Genomic DNA, 25,116 nt, shown 5'->3' with positions numbered 1-25,116 from the left:
TAAGCCGAAGAACTCAGGCTTCTTCCAGCCTCTTCCCTGCTCCCCCTGCCCCAGGAGGCCCCCCAAGTCACCCAGCCCAGCCTCCTTCATGTGTGACTGAGGCTCAGACAGGTTAAAAGACCTAGGGCCATACAGTCAATGGCAGAGCGAGCTTCCCTCCTCCCTCATCTGGCTCTGGCCCAGGCAGTCATCATGCCCCAGACAACTGTTTGGATTTGGGGACAAGGGGGATTATTATGTTGGCGGCATTGAGGGGCCATGGAAGAGGGTGGGGATCACCCAGGATCTAATCTCTGTAATCAGTGCTGTGAGCAGAGATGAGAGCACTGAGGTCACTGGCCTGGCTCCCCAGCTGCTGCTGGAGTCTACCTTTCTCTCCCCGAGGAGACCTTTCAGAGTGAGTCCCTCTCCCACACCAGTTTCTCCATCTTCCCCTCCCAGTCTCCCATTGCTCCCCAACACTGTGAGCCCTTTGAGTCAGGGAAGAGTCCAGACATTGCAGGTGGAGGTCCAACTTTATTCAAGCAGGGATGAGCCAGACAGGGCAGGGATGAGGGCCAGGCCAGGTCACAGCCCTGCAGGGCAGAGCTGGGGCTGCAGTGCCTCGCTTGGGAGCCTTAGGAAAGGAGACGTAGTTCTACAGGGGTTCATATGACTTAAGCCTTTGGGATGGTGTAGTGGGATGTGTCCCTGGCAAGCCTGAGCCTCTAACTCTGGACAGAGCTGGTTTGTTATTCCATTTTAGCTTAGCCAGCCAGGCTTCTTAGACAGAAACCACAGATCAAAACATGCTAAGTTAGGAGTGCTGCCCTTGAGCAGGGAGGGGAGGGGGGTGTCCTGTCTGACCTAGGAGCTTTCTCTAGTCTTCTCCAGAAGACCAGGAATCTCTATCTGCTTCCCTTGAAGCAAATTTCAGGAACCTGCCTGGGGCCAGGTGTACTGGAGTTCCTACCCAAGGTGTCTTCTGGGCTTCCCCTTCCTCTTCCTGTAGGGGGAGCGTTGGGTCCCCATCGGGAATGCCCTGTGTCCCAGGTCCCACTTCCTTGGACTGCTGGAGTCCATTCACCACCATTCCATTCATGTGTTCTGACTCCTCAAAGTTGGGCCCCTGACCATTAACACTGAAGATGTCCCCTTCCCCGGGGCCCAAGTCCTCCACCTCTCTGGGGGTCTCCAAAGAATCAGAGACTTTGTCCTCCCTTTCCAAGGGAACAGGGTCAGACTCCTCTGAACCAGAAGGCTCAGCGCTGTCTTGGGACTCAGTCTCCATGGCAGTCACAGGAGCATCAACTGCAGTGCCACTCAAGCCGTCATCCCAGGGGGCACTGACACCCACTGCCTCAGGCTCCAGGAGGTCCCCTCTTTGAGAAGTACCCATGGCCTGGAGGCTGCCCACAGAGGCACCTTGTCCCCACCTTTGGGATCCTGGCTCTGTCCTCTCCTCTTCATCTTCTTCTTCTTCCTCCCCACTCTCTTCCTCATCCGCAAACCCATCAGACTCCCCATCCCGATCCCAGCCTGCAGGCTCTGGCAATTGGGGTACCTCGCCCAGAGGTTCTGCTACCTGTCTGGGGATCTCTGAAAGATGAGAAGCCTCATTCCCTACATCCTCAAATTCCTCTGACAGGTCAGACTCAGGGCCTGGCTCCTCCCCATCCTCTGGTTCCTCCCCACCCTCCTCCTCTTCTTCCTCTTCAGAGAGAGGAGCTTCCAGGTCCTTGGGGGCTTGGACATCTGAGTCCCAGCTTTCCTTTCCAGCCTCCCCCTGAGGGGAGGGCCTCTGCTCTCCAGCCAGGCCCCATTTAGGGGAGGCAGGATCGCTGAGGTAGAGACCCAGGGGTGTAGAGTCCGGAAGGGTTTCCCCCAGCTCATCAGCCTCACTCTCTTCTCTGCTCTCCTCCTCCTCTTCCTGGAGACCCTCTCCAGGGTCCTCCCCAGGACTGGACTCCTTTTCAAGGGCTTCAGCCTGGCCTTCTTCCCCCCAGGAAGCCTCTTGGCACCCCTCAATCTGGAGCTTGGGCCCAGAAGCACTTTCTGGGATTGAACTGGGTGGCCAGTATTCCAAGGGCCCAGGACTGGAGGGCCTCCGCACTGGTTGTGCACCCTCCTCCTCCTCTGTCCCTGGGGACCTGGGTAGAGGAGTGTCACTTCCATCTTGGGCTGAGGTCTCAGCTTCCCGAGGGCCTGCAGGCCCTGGCTCCTCCCAGGCCTTGGGAGGCTCCAGGAGGTCTCCGCTTGTGCTAGGCCGTTCAGCAGGTACTACCTCCAGATCATCTGCCTTCTCTAGGTCTTGACTAGGCCCATCCAGGCCCTGTGTGCTTTTTGTCTCCAAACTTTCCTCTCCTGTACGTGGCTGCCTCACCTCCGCTCTAGGCAGGTGCTCTTGGTCCTCCAGCCCAACCTCAGTGACCTCCTGCTCCAGTCCCACCTCAGCTTCTCCAACAGACTCACCCCTGACTGTCTCTGACTCCAAGGCCACCTCTGGGGAGGCTGGGTCATCCTCTACAACCACATCTTCTGCTTCCAATGGGGGCTTTCCTACTTCCGGTTTCCCCTGGGACGTCCCCACATGGTCTGGTTGACCCTCACGGTCTTGAAGGCCTTCATCAGCTCCCATCCCATTAACTCCCTCTGCTGGGACCTTCTGCTCTTTGGGTTCTGAGCTCCCAGAATCCCAGCTTTCCCCCATGAAGTTTAGCTGTGGCTGTCCCTGCTGTGCAGCCTCCTCTTTCCTATCCTGTTCTCTCCTGTCCAGTTCTACCTCATCCTTATTTCCCATTCTAGCCCACTCAGCCGGGAGTGCCTGAGCAAGGACTTGGTCCTCCATGTCCATCTCCTCCCACCTGGGCGGATTTGTCGACTGAGGCAGTCCCTGTCCCACCCCTTCCAGAAACCTGAGTGACTGCTGCTTCTCACCCATCTCTAGACTATCTTCCTCTTCTAGATCCCTTTGGCTTTTGTTCTCTGCCTCTTCTGGAGATGTCAGAGTCTCTAGGTTCTGCTCCTCCAGAGAGCTCACTGGTTTCTGATTTTCCTTTTCTGGGGGTCTCAGTGTCTCTTGGTTTTCATCCACAGACCCCAGGGGATCTTGAATGTCCTTTTCTAGAGCTTTCATGGTCACCCTATCAACTTCTTCTAGAGCTCCCAGTGGCTCTTGGGTTTCTAGAGATTTGAATATTTCCAGGTCATCATCTCTGGTAGTCTTCAGTGGTTCTAGGTTCTCCATTTCAAAAGATCTCACAACTTCTACATTGTCTTCTTTCAATGACTTGAATAACTCTTGATTCTCTTTTTCAAGAGACCAATCTACCTTCTGTTCTTTTCCAAGAGATTTCAATGGCTCTGGATCTTCCTTCTCTGGTGGTCTAAATGTCATTTGGTCTTCTCCTAGAGCACTTAGTGACTGTGGAGTATTTCCTCCAAGAGATCTCAATATTTCCTGTTCTTCTTCTTCTTCTTCTTGAGGTTCCTGGTTCTCTTTGTCAAGAGAACTCAGCATCTTCTGATCCTCTTTTTCTGAAGATTTCAGGGTCTCCTGATTCTCTTTTTCTAGAGCATTCACAATCCTCAGGTCCTCTTCTGAAGACTCTGATGGCTCCTGGTTCTTTTTTTCTAGAGGGCTCAAAATTATCTGGTCTTCTTCTTCTGGAGTTCTTATTGGCTCCAGGTTCTCTTTTTCTAAAGAGCTCACAGTCCTCTGGTCCTCTTCTACAGACCTCAATGGCTCTTGATTTTCTTTTTCTAGAGGTCTCTGGTCCTCTCCTAGTAACCGCAGTGGTTCTTGATTCTCTTTTTCTAGGGGTCTCACAATCTCCTGGTCCTCTTCTTCTTGTGACTTCAGTGGTTCCTGCTTCTCTTCTTCTAGAGATCTAAAGATCTCCTGACTGTCACCTTCAAGAGGTGTAAGGAACTCATGATTCTCTTTTGCTACAGATCTCCGCATCTCCTGGTTCTCTGTTTCTTGAGATCTCAGCAACTGCTGGCTCTCTTTTTCAAGAGCTCTCAATATCTCTAAGTTCTCCTTGTCTAGAGATCCTACAAATTCCTGATTTTCCTTTTCTAGAGATAAAACTGTCTCTATATTGTCTTTAGGAGACATCATTAGTTCTTGGTTCTCCTTTTCTAAGGATTGCAATACTTGTATGTCCTCTTTTCCTACAGGCTTAGGTAGTTCAGGAACCTCCTTATCTAGAGGTCTCTCTGCCTCCACATCCTCTCCTAAATATTTTAATAACTCTTGGTTTTCTTTTTCTGTACTTTTTATTGCTTGTAAGTTCTCTTCTTCTAAAGATCTCAGACACTCAGGATTCTCCTTCTCTAATGTCTTATAGCTCTGGTTTTCTAGAGACATTGGTGGCTCTTGAATCTCCTCTCCCAGAACCTCCACAGTTTCTTTTTCAGAAAGACAGTGGGAGTCCTGAATTTCCTTCATATCCAAATCTCCTTCATCTCGCTGTGTTTCTTGCTGTAAACTACTCACTGCTTTGAACTCTATGTCTACTTCTTTCTCTACCAGTCCCAAAACTTGCCCTTTCTCTTCTTGTAATACACTAGATACTCTAGTCTCACTGGGTTCTCCATTGTTAGCCTCTAATTTGGGGCTGTCAGAACTGAGGAGTGGGACTGAGGAGGCCTGATCCTTGGGGGACTGGCCCACACTGGCCCCTTGCTGATCACCCCCAGGCTCCTCTGGTCCTGGGAGGATGCTGTCAGGGAAATCTGCCTTGGCTTCAGCCCACAGGGACTCTGGAACCTGTTGCCTCCCATCCTGTGGCAGGGAAAGCGGGGCATCTTGGGCTCTGATCTCTGCACTGGTAGCTGGACCGGGAGCTTTAGGTGTGGCTGGGATGGGGGTGCTGGCAAGCGTGGGAGTAGGGGTACGGGTCTGAAGGAATTCTTGGTTCTTCAGAAAGGCTGGCACAGGTGTCTCAAGGGTATTGGGCAATGGTGAGGGGAGAGGAGTTGGGCTAAGGACAGGGAGCAAAGGTCCCAGACGCCGACCCTCTGGGGTCCCAGAGAAATGCAGCTCCAGCTTGGGGTCTAGAAAGGCAGAGGGGGGAAGAAACAGTGTCAGTATATTTTGGTCCTTTGGGGGACCATAGGGCAGTCCTTGACACAGACAAAAGTGTACCAGGATGCTGTCCCTAGCATGGGACACTGGCTGGGCTGAGAGCATGCTCAGTGCTGTTGGGGCCAAGGAGTTAAGGGTTCTAGGTTGGAGCACGTGCCAGTGGCTCACATCTGTAATTCCAGCTACACCAGAAGGCTGAGATCTGAAGATGACAGTTCAAAGCCAGTCTGGGTGGAAAAGTTTGTGAGTCTCTGTCTCTCTCTCTGTCTCTGTCTGTCTGTCTCTCTCTGCCTCTCTCTCTCTCTCTCTCCCTCTCTCTCTCTCTCTCCCTCCCTCTATCTCTCTCCAGTCCTGGGCTTTGTCACAGGGCCTGAACACTGTCCTTGGGCTTTCCTCAAGGCTAACACTCTACCACTTGAGTCACAGCACCATATCCAGCTTTTCTATGTATGTGGTACTGAGGAATTGAACCTAGCTCTTCTTGCATGCTAGGCAAGCACTCTACCACTAGGCCAAACTCCCAGCCCCAAGTTTGTGAGATTCTTATCTCTAAATAACCACCAAAAAGTTGGAAGGGGACTGTGGTTCATGTGGTAGAGCACTAGCCTTGAGCAAATGAATGAAGGGACAGTGTCCTGGCCCTAAATTCAGCCCCACGACCTGAACTTGCACATACAGGGGGGATAAAAAAAAAAGGCATAGGTTGATATGTGTCAGGAAACGTCTGCCCCTGTTGAGAACAAAGAAAGCTGGGTGCTGTGGCTCATGCTCATAATCCTAGATATTCAGGAGACTGAGATCTGATGTTTGCAGTTCAAAGCCACCCCAGGCAGGAAAGTCTAGGAGATTCTTATTTCCAATTAACCACTCAAAGTGAAGCTGTGGTCAAAGTGCTAGCCTTGAGCAAAAATGCTCAGGGACAATGCCCAGCCTCCCCCCAAAAAAGTAAAGTTGGTCCCTCCTCTTACCCTGGAAGCCAAGGGAAGTCTTGGAACCATTGCCAGATGTCTGCAGCCGTGAGTTCTCAGCCTCCAGCAGAGTCCTGGAGGTTGGAAAGCAAAGCTGGGTCAGCTTGCTGACTTGTCTCAGATTGCACCCCTGTGCTACCGACCCCCTCTTCATCTTGACCCCTATTCCACAAAATTTGCCCCATGTGGGGTGAACTCACGTTGTTACACATACCCACAGACATCAAACAAAGTCACACACACAGAGGACCTCACAGATAGTCACATAAGCAGATTCCCACACAGTCAGACACAGTGCCACTGCACACCCAAAGATCACTCAGACTAGTCTCCTCCTCCCCATCCCAGGCCAATGACCTCATCCTCCCGGTGGGGGGCCAATTCTTATGCTAATTGCTGCCTTTGTCCACACAGCCATCTGGAGGGTCTGAGAAGGGGGCTTCTCAGAGGAAGTGGGAATTTGCAGGCAGTTCCCATGGGATGGAGCCCCCCTTTGCCCCTGGGCCCCAGAACTGGTGACACAAAAGCAAATGAATTCAACTCCCTCTCTTCAAAACCTTTTCATGCCTCAAAACCATAGTTACATTCCTCAGGGCCTGCGCAGATCCTTCCTCTCAGTGTTTGCACTGGGGTCAAAGCTCCTTCATTTGGGGATCTTTAGGGTATAGAGCTGCTTTACTTTAGAGTATAGAGATCTCTGGGTCAGAACTCCTACTCTATGGAGCTAACAGGAGGATTTAACAAATTTAACCCGCACTGTTCCTCTGGTGACTTCTCATGACCTCTGAGTCTGGCTGGCACTGCTGTATTCTTACTCCTCTCCAGCAGCACCCTGCCCACTAGGCTCTGTCCTTTATGGAAAGAGAGCATCTCTCTTCCCCACCCTGGCTAGATATTCCCTGACCTTCCCTCCCTGGGCCCTGCCTCCCCTCCAGTCCCAGCATCTCTGCCTTTTCTTTTGTTTGTTAGTATATATATGTGTGTGTGTGTGTGTGTGTGTGTGTGTGTGTGTGTGTGTGTGTGCCACTGCACCCAGCTGTCCCTGAGCTTTTTTGCTCAAGGCTAGTGCTCTAGCACTTTGAGCCACAACTCCACTTCTGGTTTTCTGGTAGTTAATTGGAGATAAGAACCTCAAGGACTTTCCTGCCTGGGTTGGCTTTGAACCCTAGTCCTCAGACTCCTGAGTAGCTAGGCTTACAGGTGCGAGCCTCTGGTGTCTAGCTATCTCTGCCTTTTCTGCCAGTAGATTCTGGGGAGCCCTGGCCCCCGCCTTGTGGCCTGGTTCTCACAGTCATGAAGTGCTTTCCACAGGCTCCATCACTGGATCAGTAGTCAGTCTAATTTCCCAAAGCAGATGTCCTCAATGAGAAGCAGCAACCCCTCTCAGCCTTTCCCAAGGCAATGAGCAAAGGTGCCCAGCAAGCTGGACAGGGCCAATGGCGCTGGGGCTTGAGAGGAATCAGACTCCACAATACGTGGGCTACAAGGGGACCAGGAAGTGACCCAGTCCAGCTCTTACCTCTACACAGGTTGAGCAGTGGACACACACAGAGACTGTGGATTTCTAGCCCCTGGGGAGAAGAGTCTGAATATAATTTCTCCTGCCCCCACATTCAACCTTCTCCCAACTCAGCAACATCACTTTTTTTTTTTTTTCGGTGTCTCCTGGGCACAAGAACATCTGGTTCTGAACCCAAAGGAGAAACAGATAGGCTGTGGGGAAGGGAACATATTCTGGGTGTGGAAGTTACTGGCTTATAGTCACAGAACCCAGAGGTAACGGAGCTGGGTCCCCAGTTCCCTTCATTAGAGGCATCTCTGCTCTGCATGTGTGAGCATGCGCAAATCTGTGTCTGCCCGTACCTGTACGTAGCTACCTCTAGGCTGAGGGACATCTTCAGGTGTGCCAGCTGCTGCCGACCTTCCAAGACCTGAGCAATCTGGCTCTGTAGGCCCTGCTTCTCCTGCTCCAAAGCATCCACAGCCAGCTGCAGGGCAAGCCAGAGACAATCACTGGAGCACTGAGGTACCGCGGCGTCGCCTGTGTCTTCCTTTCTGCTTGCACCCTGACTGACTTCTCTGCAGAGCAGCTCCCAGTCTCCCCCACCTCCACCCAGGGAGCCCACACTGGGTTCCCCCAGATGCATGTAGAAGGGTACCTTCATCCCTCTCCCATGCCAGGGTCCCCCAGAGATTGCTGATTAAATGGCAGCACATGTTCTTGGGAATTCATTCTGCTCCCACAGGAAGCAGGATGTGAAGGACTAGACAGATGAGTTACAGAGAGGAAGGGGGAAAGTGGAAGCAGAAGGAAAAATGATCCACCAAGAGGCCTGAAGTCCGGGATCCCATCCCAGCCTCCTGCTCTGCACTCCCCCCTCTCCCCCCACACTTCCCACATATTCTGGAATCTTCCCTCTGAGAGGAGTGGGGAGGTGGTTATGGCTAGACCACTGTCTGGCCCAGGCAAGAAGCTGTTTTCTCAGCTGTTGGTCATATCTGTGCAGTGTGAGGGGGAGCAGCTGTCCCAGGCCCCTGGAATGTCCTCCAGGGATCTGAGAGGCCGTGTTATGGGAGAGGGGGGTGGAGGCCACTCATCCAGGGCCCCCTGCTCCCCCGAGGAGGGCTGAGAGGGAGGAGGGCTGAGAGGGACTTGGGCATTCTACGTGCCTATGGCCTCAGGGCTGAAGGAAGAAGTGCTGGACACCTTCTGAGGTGCTGCAGGCCAGGGAGACACAGGGGAGGACCGAGAGGGGCATCATGGAAGGAGGGTGCCATCAAGAGAGTGTGGACTGCTTTCCTAGCCTTGACTGGAGTCTGTGACTGCCTGAATCAGCAGCCACCCTGGCTCCACTCCTTTCCCAGAAGGTCTCTGAACCTTCTAGGGATGTCCTAGTACCAGGCCTTACCACCAAGATGAGAGACCTCCTCACCTGAAACTTTTCAGTGGCCTGCAGCCGCTCCTGCCAGCGACCCTCCAACCTCTGTTCCAACGCTGCCCTGCGCTCCTGCAGGCCGCTGCGCTCTGCCTGGAGCTGCTGTAGCTCCAGGCGACTCTCCCGGGCTCCCTGCACAGCTTGGCCCAGCCGCTCGCGGGCCTGGCCCAGCGATGTCTCCATGTGCGCCACGCGCTCCTGGTAGCCGCGCACGGCCCCGCGCCAGGCTTCCCCCAGCCGCCTGGCCAAGTCCTCCACCTCGGGGGCGGGGGCCGGGGGCCCGCGGGGCGGCGCGGGGCCGCGCGGGGCACAGGCGGCCTGGGCGTGGAGGCTGGCGCGGTCGTCCTCGTGCGCCGCGCGCAGAGCCTCCAGCTCGCGCTCTAACTCCGCAGCCTGGCTACTCAGCCAGCCCTGGGCGCATTTCTCCGTCTCCACCGCACGCCGGTGGCGGACAGTCTCCTCGGCGATCCGCTCCCGGGCCAGCCGCACCTGCTGGCACCGGCCCGCTATGCCCTCCAGCTCGTCGGCCAGGTTGTCGCGCTCGACCTCGGCCGCGTGCTTCTCCCGCCAGCGCTGGTCCACCAGGCCCCGCAGCGCGGCCAGCTCGTCGTCGGCGCGGGCTCGCCACGAGGCGTCGGCGGACTGTGCGCGCAGCCCCGCGAGCTCCGCGCCCAGCAGCTCGTTCTGCTCCTCCAGCGCCTTGACCCGGCCCAGGTAGGCCTCCAGGCGCCGGTTGAGCTCCCACATCTGGAAAGATTCCTCCCCCAGGCAGCCCTCCATCCTGCTCGCCCTACACTCGCGCGCACCCGGGACGCGGGAGCGGGCGCTCAGAACTTTTGAGGACGGAGAGAAAAGACCTGCGGGGACAATGGCAGGGAGGGGCGGGGGCAGCGCCGCGACTGGGAGCCCGCACAGCCGGCGCCGCTATTCATACTCCCGCCAGCCGGGCGGGCCCGGGGCGGGGCCCGGGGCTTTAACCCGTTAGAGCTCAGCCGCTCCGGCCTAGCCCTAGGGAGGCCTGAGGATGGAGCCTCACGATCAGCCAGACCCTGGGGAACCCTACCCAATGGTGGTGGCTTTCTGAGGGAGGAAGTTGCTATGGTCAGCCCCCTCTTCCCCCCCCCCGCCCCGCCCCCAGGACGAGTCATAGAATTGGGCCCTTGGAGGGGGTGCCAGTCACCATTAGTCAGCACACCCAAGAGAGCTGTCACCTACTGAATTAAGACTCAGCCTCATGCCAGGCGCGGGTGGCTCATGCCTGTGTTCCTACTACTTTGAAGGCTGAGATCTGAGGATCACCCTTGGAAGACCGCCTGGGGAGGCATGTCCCTGAGAGTTTCAGCTTCAATTAACCAGTAAAAAACGCAAAGTGGAGTTGTGGCTCAAGTGGTAGGGCACTAGCCTTGAATGGAAAAAGCTAGAGGGAGCACCCAGACCTTGAATTCAGGCCCCAGTACCAACACACACACACACACACACACACACACGGTTCTCACCCATAAAATGTGACGATGGAACTCTTAAGGGCTGCTAGGAAGGTGGACAGGGTCCTGTATTTTGCAAAGAGAGAATATACACCCTGGAAGGAGAGACACTGCCTGGAGATAGGAAGATCACATATCTGATTCCTGGGACATAAGTACAAGGCATACAAACACCCTATTGCCTCTGCCTCCACTGGGAAAAAGAGGGACGGCAGGAAGGGATGTTTAAACCTGAGCACATTTTGTCCACTTCACTTTCATTCTTGAACACAATGACTGAGAGTCAGTCCTCATTTGCAGGGACTTCTCCAGCTCTCAGGAGAAGGGCGCCACATCCTGTCCTGTGTGGGGAATTTCTGAGCAGAGGACGCACCCTGCTGGTTCACAAATCACATCTGGGAAAAGCTTATAAGAGTCAAACTGAGCCAGCTCGTGCCTTTAATCCTAGCTACCCAGGAAGCTGAGATCTGAGGATCATGGCCCTAAGCCAGCCGGGGCAGGAAAGTCCGGGAGATACTTATCACCAATTAGCCACCATCAACTGAAAGCAGAGCTGTGACTCAAAATGGTAGAACACTAGCCTTGAGCTGAAGACCTCAAGGGACAATACCTAGAGCCTGAGTTGAAGCCTCATGACTGACCAAAAACAAACAACAACAACAACAAAAAACTCTAGCCTGTCTATTCCACCACCATCCACCTACCCAACTGTTGGGCGGAAGGGGATAGAAGATAACTGTAGTAGGTGGAGCTGGGCCGGAGCTGGGGTTAGGGGGCTGAGTTCGGGATACCACATTAGGGAAGGAGCTGGAAGTGATGTCTGGTTTGACAGCACTTGATAAGCTCCCATTGGGTGTTTGCTGACTGAATTTCCAACCCATAGTGGAAGGGCCGTTAGAGCACAGGCCCTGGAAGCATCTCTTTGAGTCTTAGCTTCTTCATCTGTGGATTGCAGCCCTAAGCAGCTATCTGATCCCAGCACAAACCCTGCCCTCTGGTGGTGGGAACTAAGTCCTCTCCCAATCCCCAGGACTGGGCTCCAGACTGGCTCCCCAACACAAGAAAATGAATCAACAGGGCCAGGTACCAGGGCTCATGCCTATGATTCTAGCTACTGAAAAAGCTGAGATCTGGAGAATGGCAGGTTAAAGCCAAAATAACCAGCAAAATCCTGGGCTGGAGGCATGGCTCAAAGTGATAGAGCCAGTGGGCCTGAAAAGGCTAAGTAAGAGGGCTGAGAATGTGGCTTAGTGATAGAGTACTTGCCTAGCGTGAATGAAGTGCCGGATTCAACTCCTCAGTATCACATAAACAGAAAAAGCCAGAAACAGTGCTGTGGCTCAAGTGGTAGAAGACTAGCCTTGAGCAAAAAGAAACTCAGAGATAGTGCTGAGGCCCTGAGATCAAGCCCCAGGATAAAAAAAAAAAAAAGCCAAGTAACAATTTGAGGCTCTGAGTTCAAACCATAGTGCCAGAACACAGGCAAAAAAAGAAAGAAAGAAAGAAAGAAAGAAAGAAAGAAAGAAAGAAAGAAAGAAAGAAAGAAAGAAAGCACTCAGCTATGGTAAACACTCTTTCAGGATTCCCAGTGGATCTGTACATGCCATTCTCTTGGGGTCATTTTCCAGTTACATGTACAGGGTATACATCTTTAACTTGGGTAGATAATGTCACTTAATTTAAAAATTGTCCCTACCTTGGAACTTGCTGGTGGCTCACACCTGTAATCCTCGAGGCTGAGATCTGAGAATCACAGTTCAAAAAGCCAGCCCAGGGGCCGGGAGTTTGGCCTAGTGGTTAAAGTGCTTGCCTAGCATGCATGAAGACCCGGGTTCGATTCCTAGGTACCACATATAGAAAAAAGCTGGAAATGGTGCTGAGGCTCAAGTGGTAGAGCTCTAGCCTTGAGAAAGTCCAAGGACAGTGCTCAGGCCCTGAGCTCAAGCCCAGGACTGGCAAAAAAAAAAAAAAAAAAAAAAAAAAAAAGCCAGCCCAGGCAGAAAAGTCCCTGTGAGACTTTTATCTCCAATTAACCACTCAAAAACCAGAAGTGGAGCTGTGGCTCAAAATGGTAGAGCACTAATCTCAAGCAAAGGAACTGAGATGCCAGGCACCTGTGCTCATGCCCATACTCCTGGCTACTGAGGATCGTGGTTTAAAAGCAGCCTGGACAAGAAAGTCTATGAGACTCTTATCTCCAACAAACTACTCAGGAAAAAAAAAGCTGGAAGTGGAGCTGTGACTCAAGTGGTAGAACACTAGCACAAAGAGTCTCTGGGTCAGCGTTCAGTCCTTGAATTCAAGCCCCACAACCAATAAATAATAGATGAATAAACAAATAAATTTAAAGTGGTCTTAGCTGGGCACTGGTAGCTCATGCCTATAATCCTAACTACTCAGGAGGCTGAGATCTGAGGATCATAGTTCTAAGCCAGCTCAGGGGGAAAGTCCATGAAACTCTTATCTCCAATTAACCACTAAAAAACCGAAGGTGAGGGGCCCGGAGTTTGGCTTAGTGGTAGAGTGCTTGCCTAGCATGCACTAAGACCAGGGTTCAGTTCCTCAGTACCACATATATATAGAAAAAGCCAGAAGTGGTGGTAAGCCCAGACTTATCTTGCTTTGAACTGTGATCCTCAAATCTCAGCCTCCTGAGTTTGTGTTGTCCCATATCATCTGGGTGCTATGAGGGCTTTGGTTTATTACTGCTGTGAGTTATGATGATTCAGTGCACAACTGTGGGAATCTATCAAGATGCACCAGTCTCATGGGTGTCATGTTAAGCAGGGGGAAAATAAAGTTAGAGTAAAACACATACAGGCTTAGTGGTCAACTGCCTGTCTAACATGCACCTGGTCCTGGGTTTGATTCCCTGGTACCACATACACAGAAAAAAAAACAACAGAAATGGTGCTGTGGTTCAAGTGGTAGAGCTCTAGCCTTGAGAAAGCTCAAGGACCTTGCCCAGGCCTTGAGTTCAAGCCCCAGGACTGGCACATACACACACACACACACACACACACACACACACACACACACACACACACACACACAGTAGATGTCTATAAAATCTCAAAACCCTGTAGTCTTATTTAGAAATGTACACATGTAGTGTGTGTGTGTGTGTGTGTGTGTGTATGCCAAGCCTGGCATGAACTCAGGGTCTGAGCTCCACTTCCAGATTCTTTTGTTTATAAAGTACTGAGGAATCCAACCCAGGGTTACATGTATGCTAGGCACATTTCTAGCATCACCAGTAGCTCATTTGTTTCTTTCTTTCTTTTGTTGTTGTTGTTCTTGCAGTGCTTGAACTTGGGGCTGGATGCTGTCCCTCAGCTTTTTAGCTCAAGACTAGCACTGCAAATCTGTCTCCTGAGTAGCTAGAATTATAGGAGTGAGCCACTAGTGCCTGGCTTGTTTTAGTTTTTTCTTTTCTTTTTCTTTCTTTTTTTATCTGTTGTGGAGCTTGAACTCTGGGCCTGGGTGCGGTCCCTAAGCTCTTCAGCTCAAGGCTACCACCCTACCCTTCAGCCAAGCCCCACTTTCCATTTTCTAGAGGTTAATTGGAGATAAGCGTCTCAGGTCCTTTTGTGCCTGGGCTGGCTTTGAACCTTGATCCTCAGATCTCAGCCTCCTGAGTAGCTAGGATTACAGGTATGAGCCACCACACCCAGCTCATTTTAGTTTTTCAAATAAAGTTTCATCCTTTTTCTCTGACTGGCCTCAGACCGGGATCTTTCTGTCTTCATTTCCTGAGTAGCTGGAGTTACAGCCATCATTTATGCCTACCAAATTCAGCTACAGTTTATGGTATATTTCTTCACTGATAAAGCACATGAAATATTTCGAAACAAATAGATAGGTTGGGAATCATCTTAAACTCTTAAGGGCTCAAGCTAAAGGGTCCCAGGCCTTTCTCGTCTTTTCCTTTTTTTTTTTTTTGCCAGTCCTGGGCTTAAGCTCAGGGCCTGAGCACTGTCCTTGGATTTTTCTCAAGGCTAGAGCTCTACCACTTGAGCCTCAGCACCACTTCTGGCTTTTTCTAAGTATGTGGTACCAAGGAATAGAACTCGGGTCTTTGTGCATGCTAGGCAAGCACTCTACCACTAGGCCAAACTCCCGGCCCCTTCTTTTCTTTTTCTTTTGTATTGGTTCTGGGCTTGAACTCAGGCCCTGAGTGCTGTCCAGAGACGGTTTTTGCTCTACCACTTGACCCACAGCAGCAACACTTCCAGCTTTTTAGTTAGAGATAAGAATCACACAGATTTCCCTGCCTGAGATGCAATTCTCAGATCTCAGCCTCCTGAAATGCTAGGATTGTAGGCATGAGCCACCAGAGGACAGCCAGACCTTTTTGAAGTGGGTCCAAGAAATGGACCAAACAAAAAGAAGCATGCTGTGGGAATGTATTCCCACCAGGACAGGAGCAGCTGCCACCAGAGGGCGAGAGTGCCTTGTTGTTGGCAATGTTCGGGAACACATCCTATTTTTCTTGAGTTAATTCCTTCTGAGACCTGTGCTAGAGGATCACATGGCTTCCCTAGCACCAGGAACTCTGACAATCTAGCATTACACAAAGCCATCCCTCCCCTCTTCCCCCCCAGCCCCCAGTCCTCCCTGCAGCCATGGTTCTGTGCACTACAACATATACTATCCTCACGGGTGTTCAGGGTCAAAGCAGGAGGCCTAGAAATTAACACCAGTTTGGATTACTACATTTGTGGGATGTGACAATGCAATGGGATGTTGAAGATGTAGTAGGCTGTTACCCTCCAGTCCCTTTCTTAGCAAATAGGAGAGGGACCCAAGAACTCAGACCAACTGTAGTATTTTGACCTGTTCACTTCTCCCCCTTCAGGGTAATTCTGAAGTCCTGCCTCATCCCAGAGCCACATGAGCCATGGCTCCGTCCAGTCCTTAAAATGGGTGTCATTCCTGTAGTCACCACTAGATGGAGCCTCTCTCTCCTTCTTCATTTATGGGTCTTGGGGGGGCGGGGGGGGGGGGGGGGGGGGGCCTCCGGGTCCAGCTGTCTTCCTGCAAAGTCCAGGGTGTGTTGGACTGATTAGAGAATTTAAGGGAATGATTTACGGGGTCAATCTTGAGAAGCTGAATACGCGGAAGAAGGGGGATCCTAGGGATGGGTGCTCTTTGTTTAAGGCAGCTGGGGACAGTTCTGTTTCTCTTCTGAGCTGATAACACTAAATGTAATGGGGGAGATTTGGAAAACTAAGGCTCCCCATCCTTGCAGGCTGGGTAGGGGACCATCAATGAGGACTAGAAAGGCAAAGGACAGTGTAAGAGGGAACACTAACCAGCCCTGCCCCCAGTTAGGGCTGCTGCTGCAGGAACTGGGCCGGCTGGTGCCCCACGGGCTAGCTGGAAGAGGCTGGGAGGGAAGGAGGAGGAGAGGGAGGGCCAGCCGGGCAGGAACAATGCTGGCTCCTTGCCAGGTTGTGAGTTGAGTGGGGGATTAGGAAGAGAATAAGGAAGGGGAGAGAACGAGGGGGAAAGAAGACAGAAATATGAGAGAAATGGAAACAGCTTTCCTATTTGGATGCCTTCATTGCTCCCCTTTCCAGATCCTGGGCCCTGGAGGCAAGGAGGCTGTCCTGTGAGTTTCCTCCCTGGTGAGGAGCTGAAGCTTCAGCAGGAGACACTTAAGTTAGCGTTTATGATTTTTCCAGGGGGAATGGAGACACATTTTGGGAAAGAATGAGTCAGAAAGGATTGTAGGAGGAAGACTGTCTCCTTGCTAAGTCCTGAACCTCTGCTGGGTTGTGTTCATGCCCTGAGAGACAGGGGGCTTTCCATGTGATGACCTCACCCTTCTGCTTCTGTGTTTTCTACAATCCTTTGGCTGATCTCTAGGTTGAGTTGGGACTGTGTTGACAGAAGGACAACTGCTGGAAGGTTTCAGTGAAAGATTGAGCCTCCATCCCCAGTTATGAGAAAGAGCTGGAGGAGAGGGGTCACAAAAGCCCGGGACCAGGAGGCAGCCTGAAGGTGACTGAGGTGCCCTCCTGGTATCACAATGGTTACCATACAAGGCCACCCTGGCTCTGGAAAGGAGGGGCACAGCCTATGGCTTGCTCTTAGTGGGAGCTCAGGCACGTTTCCTGATGGACGCTGGGAGGATGGACAAAAGCTGAGTCAGAGTGTCATCATCTCTGACACTGTGTCAGGCCCAGTAGGCTCACTACTCGAGGCTCAGTAGCCATTTGTGGAGGGGATAAATACAGCTGACTTGTCCAAGCCAGCTTACCCCAAGTGAGCCTCAAAACCCTGCAAACAGGGCCAGGAGTTTGGCCTAGTGGTAGAGTGCTTGCCTAGCATGCGAGAAGACCAGGGTTTGATACCTTGGTACCACAGACGTAGAAAAAAAGCTGGAAGTGGTGCTGAGGCTCAAGTGGTAGAGCTCTAGCCTTGAGAAAAGTCCAAGGACAGTGCTCAGGCCTTGAGCTCAAGCCTGGGGGTGGGGGGGGGCGGGAACCCTGCAGTCAGACAGTTAGGCACTGGTAGCTCATGCCTGTAATCCTAGCTACTCAGGAGACCAAGAGCTGGTGGATTGAAATTCAAAAAGCCAGCCTGGGCAGAAAAGTCTAAAAGATTCCATCTCCAATTAACCAGCAAGATGCCAGACAGGAGGCATGGCTCAAGTCTAGAAAGTGAGAAGCCTGAATTCAAGCTCCAGTACTGCCCCCTTCCCAAAAGCAAACAAACCCCTGCAAAAAGTAACAACACTATGCCCTGTGCAAGTGACCTGGTACAGGCTGGCCTGACTCCTTTGAGGCTGATAGAGCTTGAGGAACTGGGTTGGACTTCTGAGGAATTTTCCAGATCCCTTCTCCCTTAGTAAGGCCAGGGCAGGGTTGCTTTTGCTGCCGAGGCAGCTGTGGCTAAACCTAGAATCCCCTTGTCCTCAGCTTCCTCCTGATGCAGGGCCCACACCTGTCCAGGCCTCACAGGGGAGGACAAGGGCCTGCCCACTCCAGCTGCAGGCTGGGAGTTAGAGTGTGGAAAAGCCGACATTTCTTTCCACGCAAATGAGCTTCTGGTTGCCCACCCCCTGCCTGCAGAGAAAGAGGAGATGGAGGTGCCTGAGACACATATGACATAGCTGGCTTGTACTAAACCTGTGCAGACCCTCCTATGTCACCCCTGATTTTCCTGTTGCCTGGTTGACCCTCCTCCCCTGCCAACTGCTAGCCACACCCCTTTTAAGGTCCCTTTTGAATGTGGTTTTTCCTCACACAAAGGAGAGGCTCAATCTTCCAGATCCCTTCCTTCTGGGACGGTTCCCTGGTTCTAGAATTTCCAGCTTCTAAGATTCCACAGAGGGGCAGCAGGAAGGGAGGGCTCATTTGCTCAGGACCGCACAGCTGTTGCCGGCTGCTCTGGCTTGAGTCACCAGCTGGGTCCCAGCCGGCCTGACACACCCGCTCACTTCAAGGGGTGGGAGTGTGAACCAGGCAGTCCAGACTGCTCCCAATGGATGCTGCTACCTACTTCCAGAATTTTCCTCTCTCTGCTGTGGGGTTTTTTACTCCTATGTGAGTGGCTAGATCCCTGGGGAAAGTTGGGAGCTGGCTGTCCCTGTCATTGTCTGGGACAGACAGCCTGAGCAGCCTGAGATTTTAGGGTGCTGGAAAAGACAGAAGTAAGGCAGATCTTCTGAAGAGACAGAAGAAGGAAAGTTAAGCTGGGTGTGACAGTACGCACCAAGAATCCCAGAGCTCAGGAGGCTGAGGTGGGAGATCATACATTCAAGGTCAAGCTGGGCTTCATGGGGAGACCATGCCTCAAAACAAAGAAACAAACCACAGCATTGGTGATTCATGCCTCTCACCCTGCCTATTCAGGAGGCTGAGATCTAGAGGATTGGTGCTTGAGACCAGTTTGGGTGGAAAAGTTTGTTAGAATCCTGTCACCAAGGCCGGGAATTTGACCTAGTGGTAGAGTGCTTGCCTAGCATGCACGAAGACCCAGGTTCAATTCCTCGGTAACACATACATAGGAAAAAAAGCTGGAAGTGGTACTGTGGCTCAAGTAGTAGAGCTCTAGACTTGAGAAAAGTCCAAGGGCAGTGTTCAGGCCCTGATTTCAAGCCCCACAACTGGCAAAAAAGAAAAAAAAAACAACAATCCTCTCACCAAAATAACCAGAAAAGAAAAATCAAGTGGTTTAGCACCTTCCAAGAACACAAACCAAGCAGGTTTGCAGCACTACACACACACACACACACACACACACACACACACACACACACACACACACAAAGAAAGAAAGAAAGGAAGGAAGGAAGGAAGGAAGGAAGAAAGAAAGAAAGAAAGAAAAGAAAAGAAAGTAGAGAGCAAGAAAAAAGAAAAGCAGAATGGAGGAGATGACCTTTGAAAGTCCCTTTCATGGAGGAGTGGGAGGCTCTGCTCCAAAGGATGAGAACAGAGCCAGAATGTCATGGGAAATGAATGATAGCTCCAGAGGAGACCAGGAGCTGGGGTTACGTGGGGTCAGCCCTATCTCACACGACCCCCTTCAGTGCCAGGGACTGGGCAAGGGTTCAGCCTACTGTGGGGGCCATTGATCAGCAGTGGTGAGGAGCTGGGGGAAGGGACAGAGGTGGCGCAGACCAACGTGGGTGGGAAATAGAGTAAGGGCTGGAGGAGAAATGCCTAACCTTGAGCAGTCCAAGGAGGCCATAGGTGGCTGACCCTTGGAGAGACTGGGATGAATCTGTGGAGGAGAAGGAGGTTAGACACAGGAGGAGGAAGGAGCTGGGGGAGGAAGGAGCTGGAGACAGCTCCCCAGGATTTCCCCAGAAGTAGGAGAGACCAAGACACACAGCTGCACCTGAGACCATGAAGAAGGGGCCAGGGGCCCCTGGAAGGGCCTGTCGGGGAGATCTTGGCTGCTGGCTGGGGCGGGGTGCTGTCGGCCTGCCAGGTTTCTGCAGCCGGCTGGGAAGAGCCCAGCCCAGAGATTCTTATCCAAGGCAGGAACAGAACTGGTTTCTCAGCTGGCAGCGCCAATGGGGACAGGGCAAGAGGAAGCCAAAAGGTCAGGAGGACAGTGCCAGGCCCCAAGTAGTGGGAAGACCTGGCTTGGGGACCCCTGTTCTCATCCATCTGTGCTGGACCCTCCTGGCTTGGTGCATGCCCCTTGTGTACCTGGGTCTGATTGGTTTTGTGGGTATTCACCAAGGTGAAGGGCTGTCCTGGTCTCCCACCCCTTCTCTGCCCAGACCCTCAACTTTCCCAGGTAGGACAGGTAGCCCAGCCAGGAGAAACACCTGGTTGGACTCAGCCTTTCCCCTTCCCCCTTCCTCCCCAGCCCCCAACAACACTGAGGCTCCAGAGGTCACTGAGGGGAGAGGCAGGGGACCCCAGAGGACTGCCCTGAGTCCTGCTGCTTTCTTTCATCCTTCCGCCACAAAGGGCCTCAGTCCCTGGTCCCATCTATCTGTGTCTGTTGCGCCCCTTAGGCAGCTCTTTGTTGGAATCTGGGGTCAGAGGGCCTGGCTGGCACAGCTCCTCTCCCCGGACTCCCTATCTTTGGGGCCCTTTCTTTCCTCTCCTGCCCCTTCCTGACTACCTCAGCTGTCTAGGGTCTGGATCTTGCAGGCTTTCTCCTGTGTCACCCCCCACACCTTTCCTCTTCTCCCCTTTGCTCTTCCTTCTCCTTTTACTCCCTCTCCTTGCAGGTCTTTGTCTCTCTCGGGTCTTTCTCTTTGGGTGTGTCTTCTTATTTCTGTGTTTCTCATTGTCTTGTTCCCTCTGTGTGTGTCTTTTCTCTGTCTTTGTCTTTCGCTGTTAGGACTTTCTCCATCTCTGTTTTTCTCTCTGTGTCAAGACTTTCTCCATTTCTCTGGTGTCTTACTCTCTGTCAGGTCTCTCTCTCTCTCTCTCTCTCTCTCTCTCTCTCTCCCTCTCTCTCTCTCTCTCTCTCTCTCTCTCTCTCTCTCTCCTTTATTTCCCTCCTGTATGGATTCCTATAACGTGGTACTGGCACTTCTACCACACATAAGCATTCAGTTGCCTTGCCCTCAAAGAGACACAGAATCCTGGATTTCTCTGACCTCATCTGTGCCTGGAATTCAATGAGTTTGCCATGAATGAGCCTTTCAACTGCATACTCTTGTTCCTGGAGGCAGGGAGAAGAAGGCTTGCCTCTGCCTCAGTTTCTCTAAGATATTGTCCCAGCCCAGCTCCCGAGCTTGCTACCCAAGATGTCGCAGCCTCTCCTGGGATTGAAGTTGAAGAAGTTTGGTCCTCAGAGAAGAGAACCTTCTGTACACAGAGATCTTGTAGAACTTAGAGGGTGCCAACCAGGGATGGGAGCTTTGGGATATTTTCTCCCAAAAGAACTACTAAAAAAGACTTAGGTAACGGAAGAATGGCCCAAGAAGGCCTCCCAGAGATGGGAAGCTGGAGGAACTTTCTCACGGTTGTGTGGCAGGGTGAGGTAGCCTCTCCCTGATTCAATCTCCCCTCTCATGAGTAACTTCCTTGTCACCTCTGGCAGGCAGGCAGGCAGGCAAGTCCTGGAGAAGCAGATCCCAGGGTAAGGAAAAAGGGGAACAGCCTTAGCTGTGCTCTCAGGGAGCCCAGCCTGTGCCTTCCGGGACAAGTAGCACCTGCCCTCAGAGACCTCCCAGGAAAAAGAGAGAACTCTCCTCTCTCTTCTTTTCTCAATTACCTTGATCCAATGGTGCTCTGGACCAAACAGAGCTCTGGGGTCCTTGAGTCTGGGCAACAAAAGCAGGGAGCTAGGTTAAGGAGGGAAGGGAACAGCTCAGGTTCAGGCAAGAAGCTGGATGAGGATCTGGCTGGGAATCCAGGATGGGAGATAGATGAGGTGGACAGAGATGACTTGGAAAGGAGGAGAGGAAGCCAGGGCTCAGATGGAGAAGCTGAATGCCTCTGATTCAAACAAGAAACCAGCTCTGCAGCCAACCCACAGGATTCATTTTTCCATTTCTGAGAACTGCTCTACCAGCCTCTCAGTGCCCAAAGCCAGAAGCCTCAAGGCCATTCTCAACAGCCTGTTCTCTTGTCTCTTCTTATTTAGGCCTTGTGCATCTCCAGAAGTCCGTATTTGAAGTATCCGTAGCTCTCTGCACCAGCCACCATATTTCTCTCCATTTCTCTCCAGTCTCTGCTCAGACATCCCACCAGCCTCCTGCAGCAACTCTCCACACTTTCTTTTCTACCAATCCATCTTCACCTGGCAGCCAAAGATAATGCCTAAATATACTAAGGAATGCTACCCCGTTTCAAAAAGCCTCTGGTGCTTCTTTTTTGGGGGGTGGGGGTGGGGGTCATGGGACTTGAACTCTGGGCCCAAGTGCTGCCCCTGAGCACTTCAGCTCAAGGCTATCGCCCTTCCAGGACCTGGGCTTTGTCCTAGAACTCTTTAGCTCAAGGCTACCCTTGAGCCACAGCCCCACTTCCCATTTTCTAGTGATTAATTGACCAGCCAGCCAGCCTAATTACACTCCTGCCATGAGGTCTGCCCAACCCCTCCCAGCCCTGTGTGTTACAGCCTTTGCCTGTGACTCTGTGCTTGATACCATTTGAGCCACAGAGCCACTTCCGGCTTTTTCTGAGTAGTTTGTTGGAGATAAGAGTCTCACAGACTTAATTACCCTGGCTGGCTTTGAACCTCGATCCTCAGATCTCAGCTTCCAGAGTAGCTAGGATTACAGCCCTGAGCCACCAGCATCCAGCACTCCCCCCCCCCCCCAATCCTAGGGCTTCAACTCAGGGCCTTGGTACTGTCCCTGAGCTTCTTTTGCTCAAGGCTACCATTCTACCTCTTGAGAGACACAGTACCACTTCCAGCTTTGTCTGTGTATGTGGTAACAAGGAATTGAACCCAGGGCTTCATGCATGCTAGGCAAGCACTCTACCACTAAGCCACACTCCTGGCCCACTCCCCACATTTTCTAAACACCTCTTCTCCTAGCACCTCAGTCCCTTTCTGCCCTGTGAACTGGTGGCCTATAATGCTAGCTACTCAAGAGTCTGAGTTCTTAGAATTGTGATTCAAAGCCAGATAAGGCAGACATAATTCAAGAGACTCTTAACTCCAGTTAACCAGTGAAAGTGTGGCTCAAATGGCAGAATGACAGCTTGAGATTGAAAGGACCTGAGTCCAAGACCCCTCGAAACAAGGTTTGCTCTGTTTCTCCCAGTTATACTTTCCCTCCATAACCATAACACCATAATAAGCAATTATGTGGTTAGTGGTGTATTTTTTCTTAGTGTACACTATTATGGAAGGTTCATTGTTGCATTCTCACACATGCTCACAATGCATTCCAGTCCATCTTAGCTCCTCTATCACTCTCCCTTCTCTGCTTCTCCCTTCCCCAAAACACTTTCAACAGGTTTCACTGTTCTATTGTCAAAATTGCAAACAATCCGTTTTACCAGTGCTTCATCTTCTTCACCCTCCCTGTTAGCTCAGCCTCTTCCTACTAGCAACCCCCACATTGATCAATAGCTTTCATTTCATTCTCTAAGCTGGTTCCCTATATATTTTTTCAATATCTTACAAAATCATTCACCCTCTACCATTCCTCCTTTCCCTTCTCCTAAGGGTACTTGCTTTCCAAGGTTCCATCTTTCCATAATAAAGGTTTATTTCCCCACAGGCCCCATAAGGCTGGAGCGCTTGTTTACTTTTGCTCTTTTCTGTGTTCCCAGAACTTAGCTAGGTGTCCAGTTCCTTCAGGAGGCTCTTGGAAAACAACAGTTGGATGAGTAATTGGAAGAGCTCCTCATTTCCCCCACCCTGTGCTCAGAGAGGGAGGGGGGGGAGGGAGGGGGTGTCTCACTTTCCAAGTTGGATCCCCTCTCTCTCTAGCCCTGGGCCTCTGGCCTCTAAAGCATGAGACCCCCTCCTGGAGAAGAAGTGGGAAGTCCTAGCCTCCGGCACCCTGGCCTTGCAGGGAGTGGAGGTTCACCTGCCACAGAGGCCATGAAGCATGACCAGGGACTGTCAGTACAGACGCTGATGGAGTGAGAGGCTGCTTCAGGCTATGCAGGAAGCTAAGCTGGGAGAAGCATTGAGTGCTAATGGGTGGAGAGGCGGGTAAGCCTGTTGCAGTAGCAAAACACAGGAAGTAGGAGAGGTCAGGATTTGTGTGTGCTTGTATGACGTGGTACTGGGGCTTGAACTTAGGGCCTAGGAGCTGTTCCTTAGATTCTGCTTAAGGTTAGCATTCTATCACTTGGGCCACAGCTATACTTCCTGCTTTTTGCTGGTTAATTGGAGGTAAGAGTCTCATAAACTTTCTTGCCAGAGATGGCTTTGAGCTATGATCCTCAGATCTCAGCTTCCTGAATAGCTAGGATTATATGTGTGAACCACAAGCACTTGGCTTAAAGCCATGTCTTAAAGGGTCTCTAATAACAGCTCAGACTTTATTGTGGACATAGAGAGGTTCTTTTGTGTTTTCTTTCCTGTTTGATTTTATTTTATGTTTTTCTGTGCCCAGAAAGGAACCACGGCTTTGCACATGCCAGGCATATGCTGTAGCACTGAGGCACAGCATTGGTCCTGGCCCACCCCCTTCCAGGCCCTTTACTGTTCCCATAATTTTTTTGAGGGGGGGGTGGGTCATGGGGCTTGAACTCTGGGCCTGGGTGCTGTCCCTGAGCTCTTCAGCTCAAGGCTACCACCCTCCCCCTGGAGCCATAATCCCACTTTCCATTTTCTAGTAGTTAATTGGAGATAAGAGTCTCACAGTCTTTAGTGCCTGGACTGGCTTTGAACCTTGATCCTCAGATCTCAGCCTCCTGAGTAGCTAGGATTACAGGTGTGAGCCACCACACCTGGCTCCCATAAAATTTGTTTTGAGGTATCTCCCTAGAAAAATTGTAGAGTATATCAGAAAAGTATAACCATCTATTTTTTTCTTTGAAATTAAGTTCTCACTGTATCACTGGCCTCCAACTCCTTTACTCAAAGAGGCCCTCTTGAAATGCAAAGGACTAATAGATAGATGCCTGATGCAATGTCCAACATTACTAGCCATGAAAGAAATGAAAATCAGCCAGGTGCCAGTGCCTCATGCCAGTAGTCCTAAATACTCAGAAGGCTGAGATCTAAGGGCTAATCTTTTGGAGCTGCCAAAAAGCTGGAAGTAGCCGGGCATGGAGACTCATGCCTGTAATCCTAGCTACTCAGGAGGCTGAGATCTGAGGATAGTGATTCAAAGCCAGCTGATTTCCATTTTAAAAAAATCCAAAAGCAGACCCCCCCCCAAAAAAATCATAGTAGCAGACCTACCTATGAGACCCTTCTATATCCCTTGTTGGCCTATTTCTGGAGAAAAATTAGTCAATAGACCCTGTTTATTATAATTCTGTGGAATCAGCTGAGGTGTCTAAAAACCAATGGATGGATAAAGAAAATATGACATATATACATACTGTGAAATATTATTGTCAAAAAGAAAAACAAAACCAGTGCTGGTGGCTCATGCTTGTAATCCTAGCTACTTAGGAAACTGAAATCTGGAGCTGGAAATAGAGCTGTGGCTCAAGTGGTAGAGTGTTAGCCTGGAGTGAAAAAGCTAAAGGGTAGTGCCAATACCAGCACCAAAACAAAAGCAAAGGCTCAGAGAAGCTGAGGAATTTGCCTGCGGTTAC

General features: G+C 51.4%; 1 protein-coding gene across 1 annotated transcript; it reads right to left on the bottom strand.

Moving 5' to 3' along the window:
* Positions 1 to 496: 496 nt before the first annotated feature.
* On the bottom strand, positions 497 to 9,862 carry Nes (nestin). Its single transcript, XM_090340727.1, has 4 exons — positions 8,973 to 9,862; positions 7,903 to 8,027; positions 6,040 to 6,113; positions 497 to 5,040 (listed from the first exon to the last, which is right to left on the bottom strand). Exons 1-4 carry the CDS (start codon positions 9,753 to 9,755, stop codon positions 860 to 862), a joined length of 5,163 nt encoding a protein of 1,720 aa, XP_090196853.1. The 5' UTR covers positions 9,756 to 9,862; the 3' UTR covers positions 497 to 859.
* Positions 9,863 to 25,116: the final 15,254 nt, after the last annotated feature.

Source organism: Megascapheus bottae, chromosome 10 (genome assembly GCF_031878675.1).
Source record: "Megascapheus bottae isolate mThoBot1 chromosome 10, mThoBot2.hap1, whole genome shotgun sequence".
Taxonomy (NCBI): domain Eukaryota; kingdom Metazoa; phylum Chordata; class Mammalia; order Rodentia; family Geomyidae; genus Megascapheus; species Megascapheus bottae.
The sequence above is the reverse complement of the archived record's forward strand: the minus strand, read 5'-3'. Positions and strand labels throughout refer to the sequence as shown.

Bases quoted from the DNA above. Each gene is read 5' to 3' on its own strand.
- Nes (XM_090340727.1), bottom strand. From the start codon at position 9,755: ATGGAGGGCTGCCTGGGGGAGGAATCTTTCCAGATGTGGGAGCTCAAC. The intron at 6,114-7,902 runs GTACGGGCAGAC...TCCAACCTCCAG, and splicing joins CTAGAGGTAGCTACGTACAG to GACTCTGCTGGAGGCTGAGA. The intron at 5,041-6,039 runs GTAAGAGGAGGG...CTGCCTTTCTAG, and splicing joins GACTTCCCTTGGCTTCCAGG to ACCCCAAGCTGGAGCTGCAT.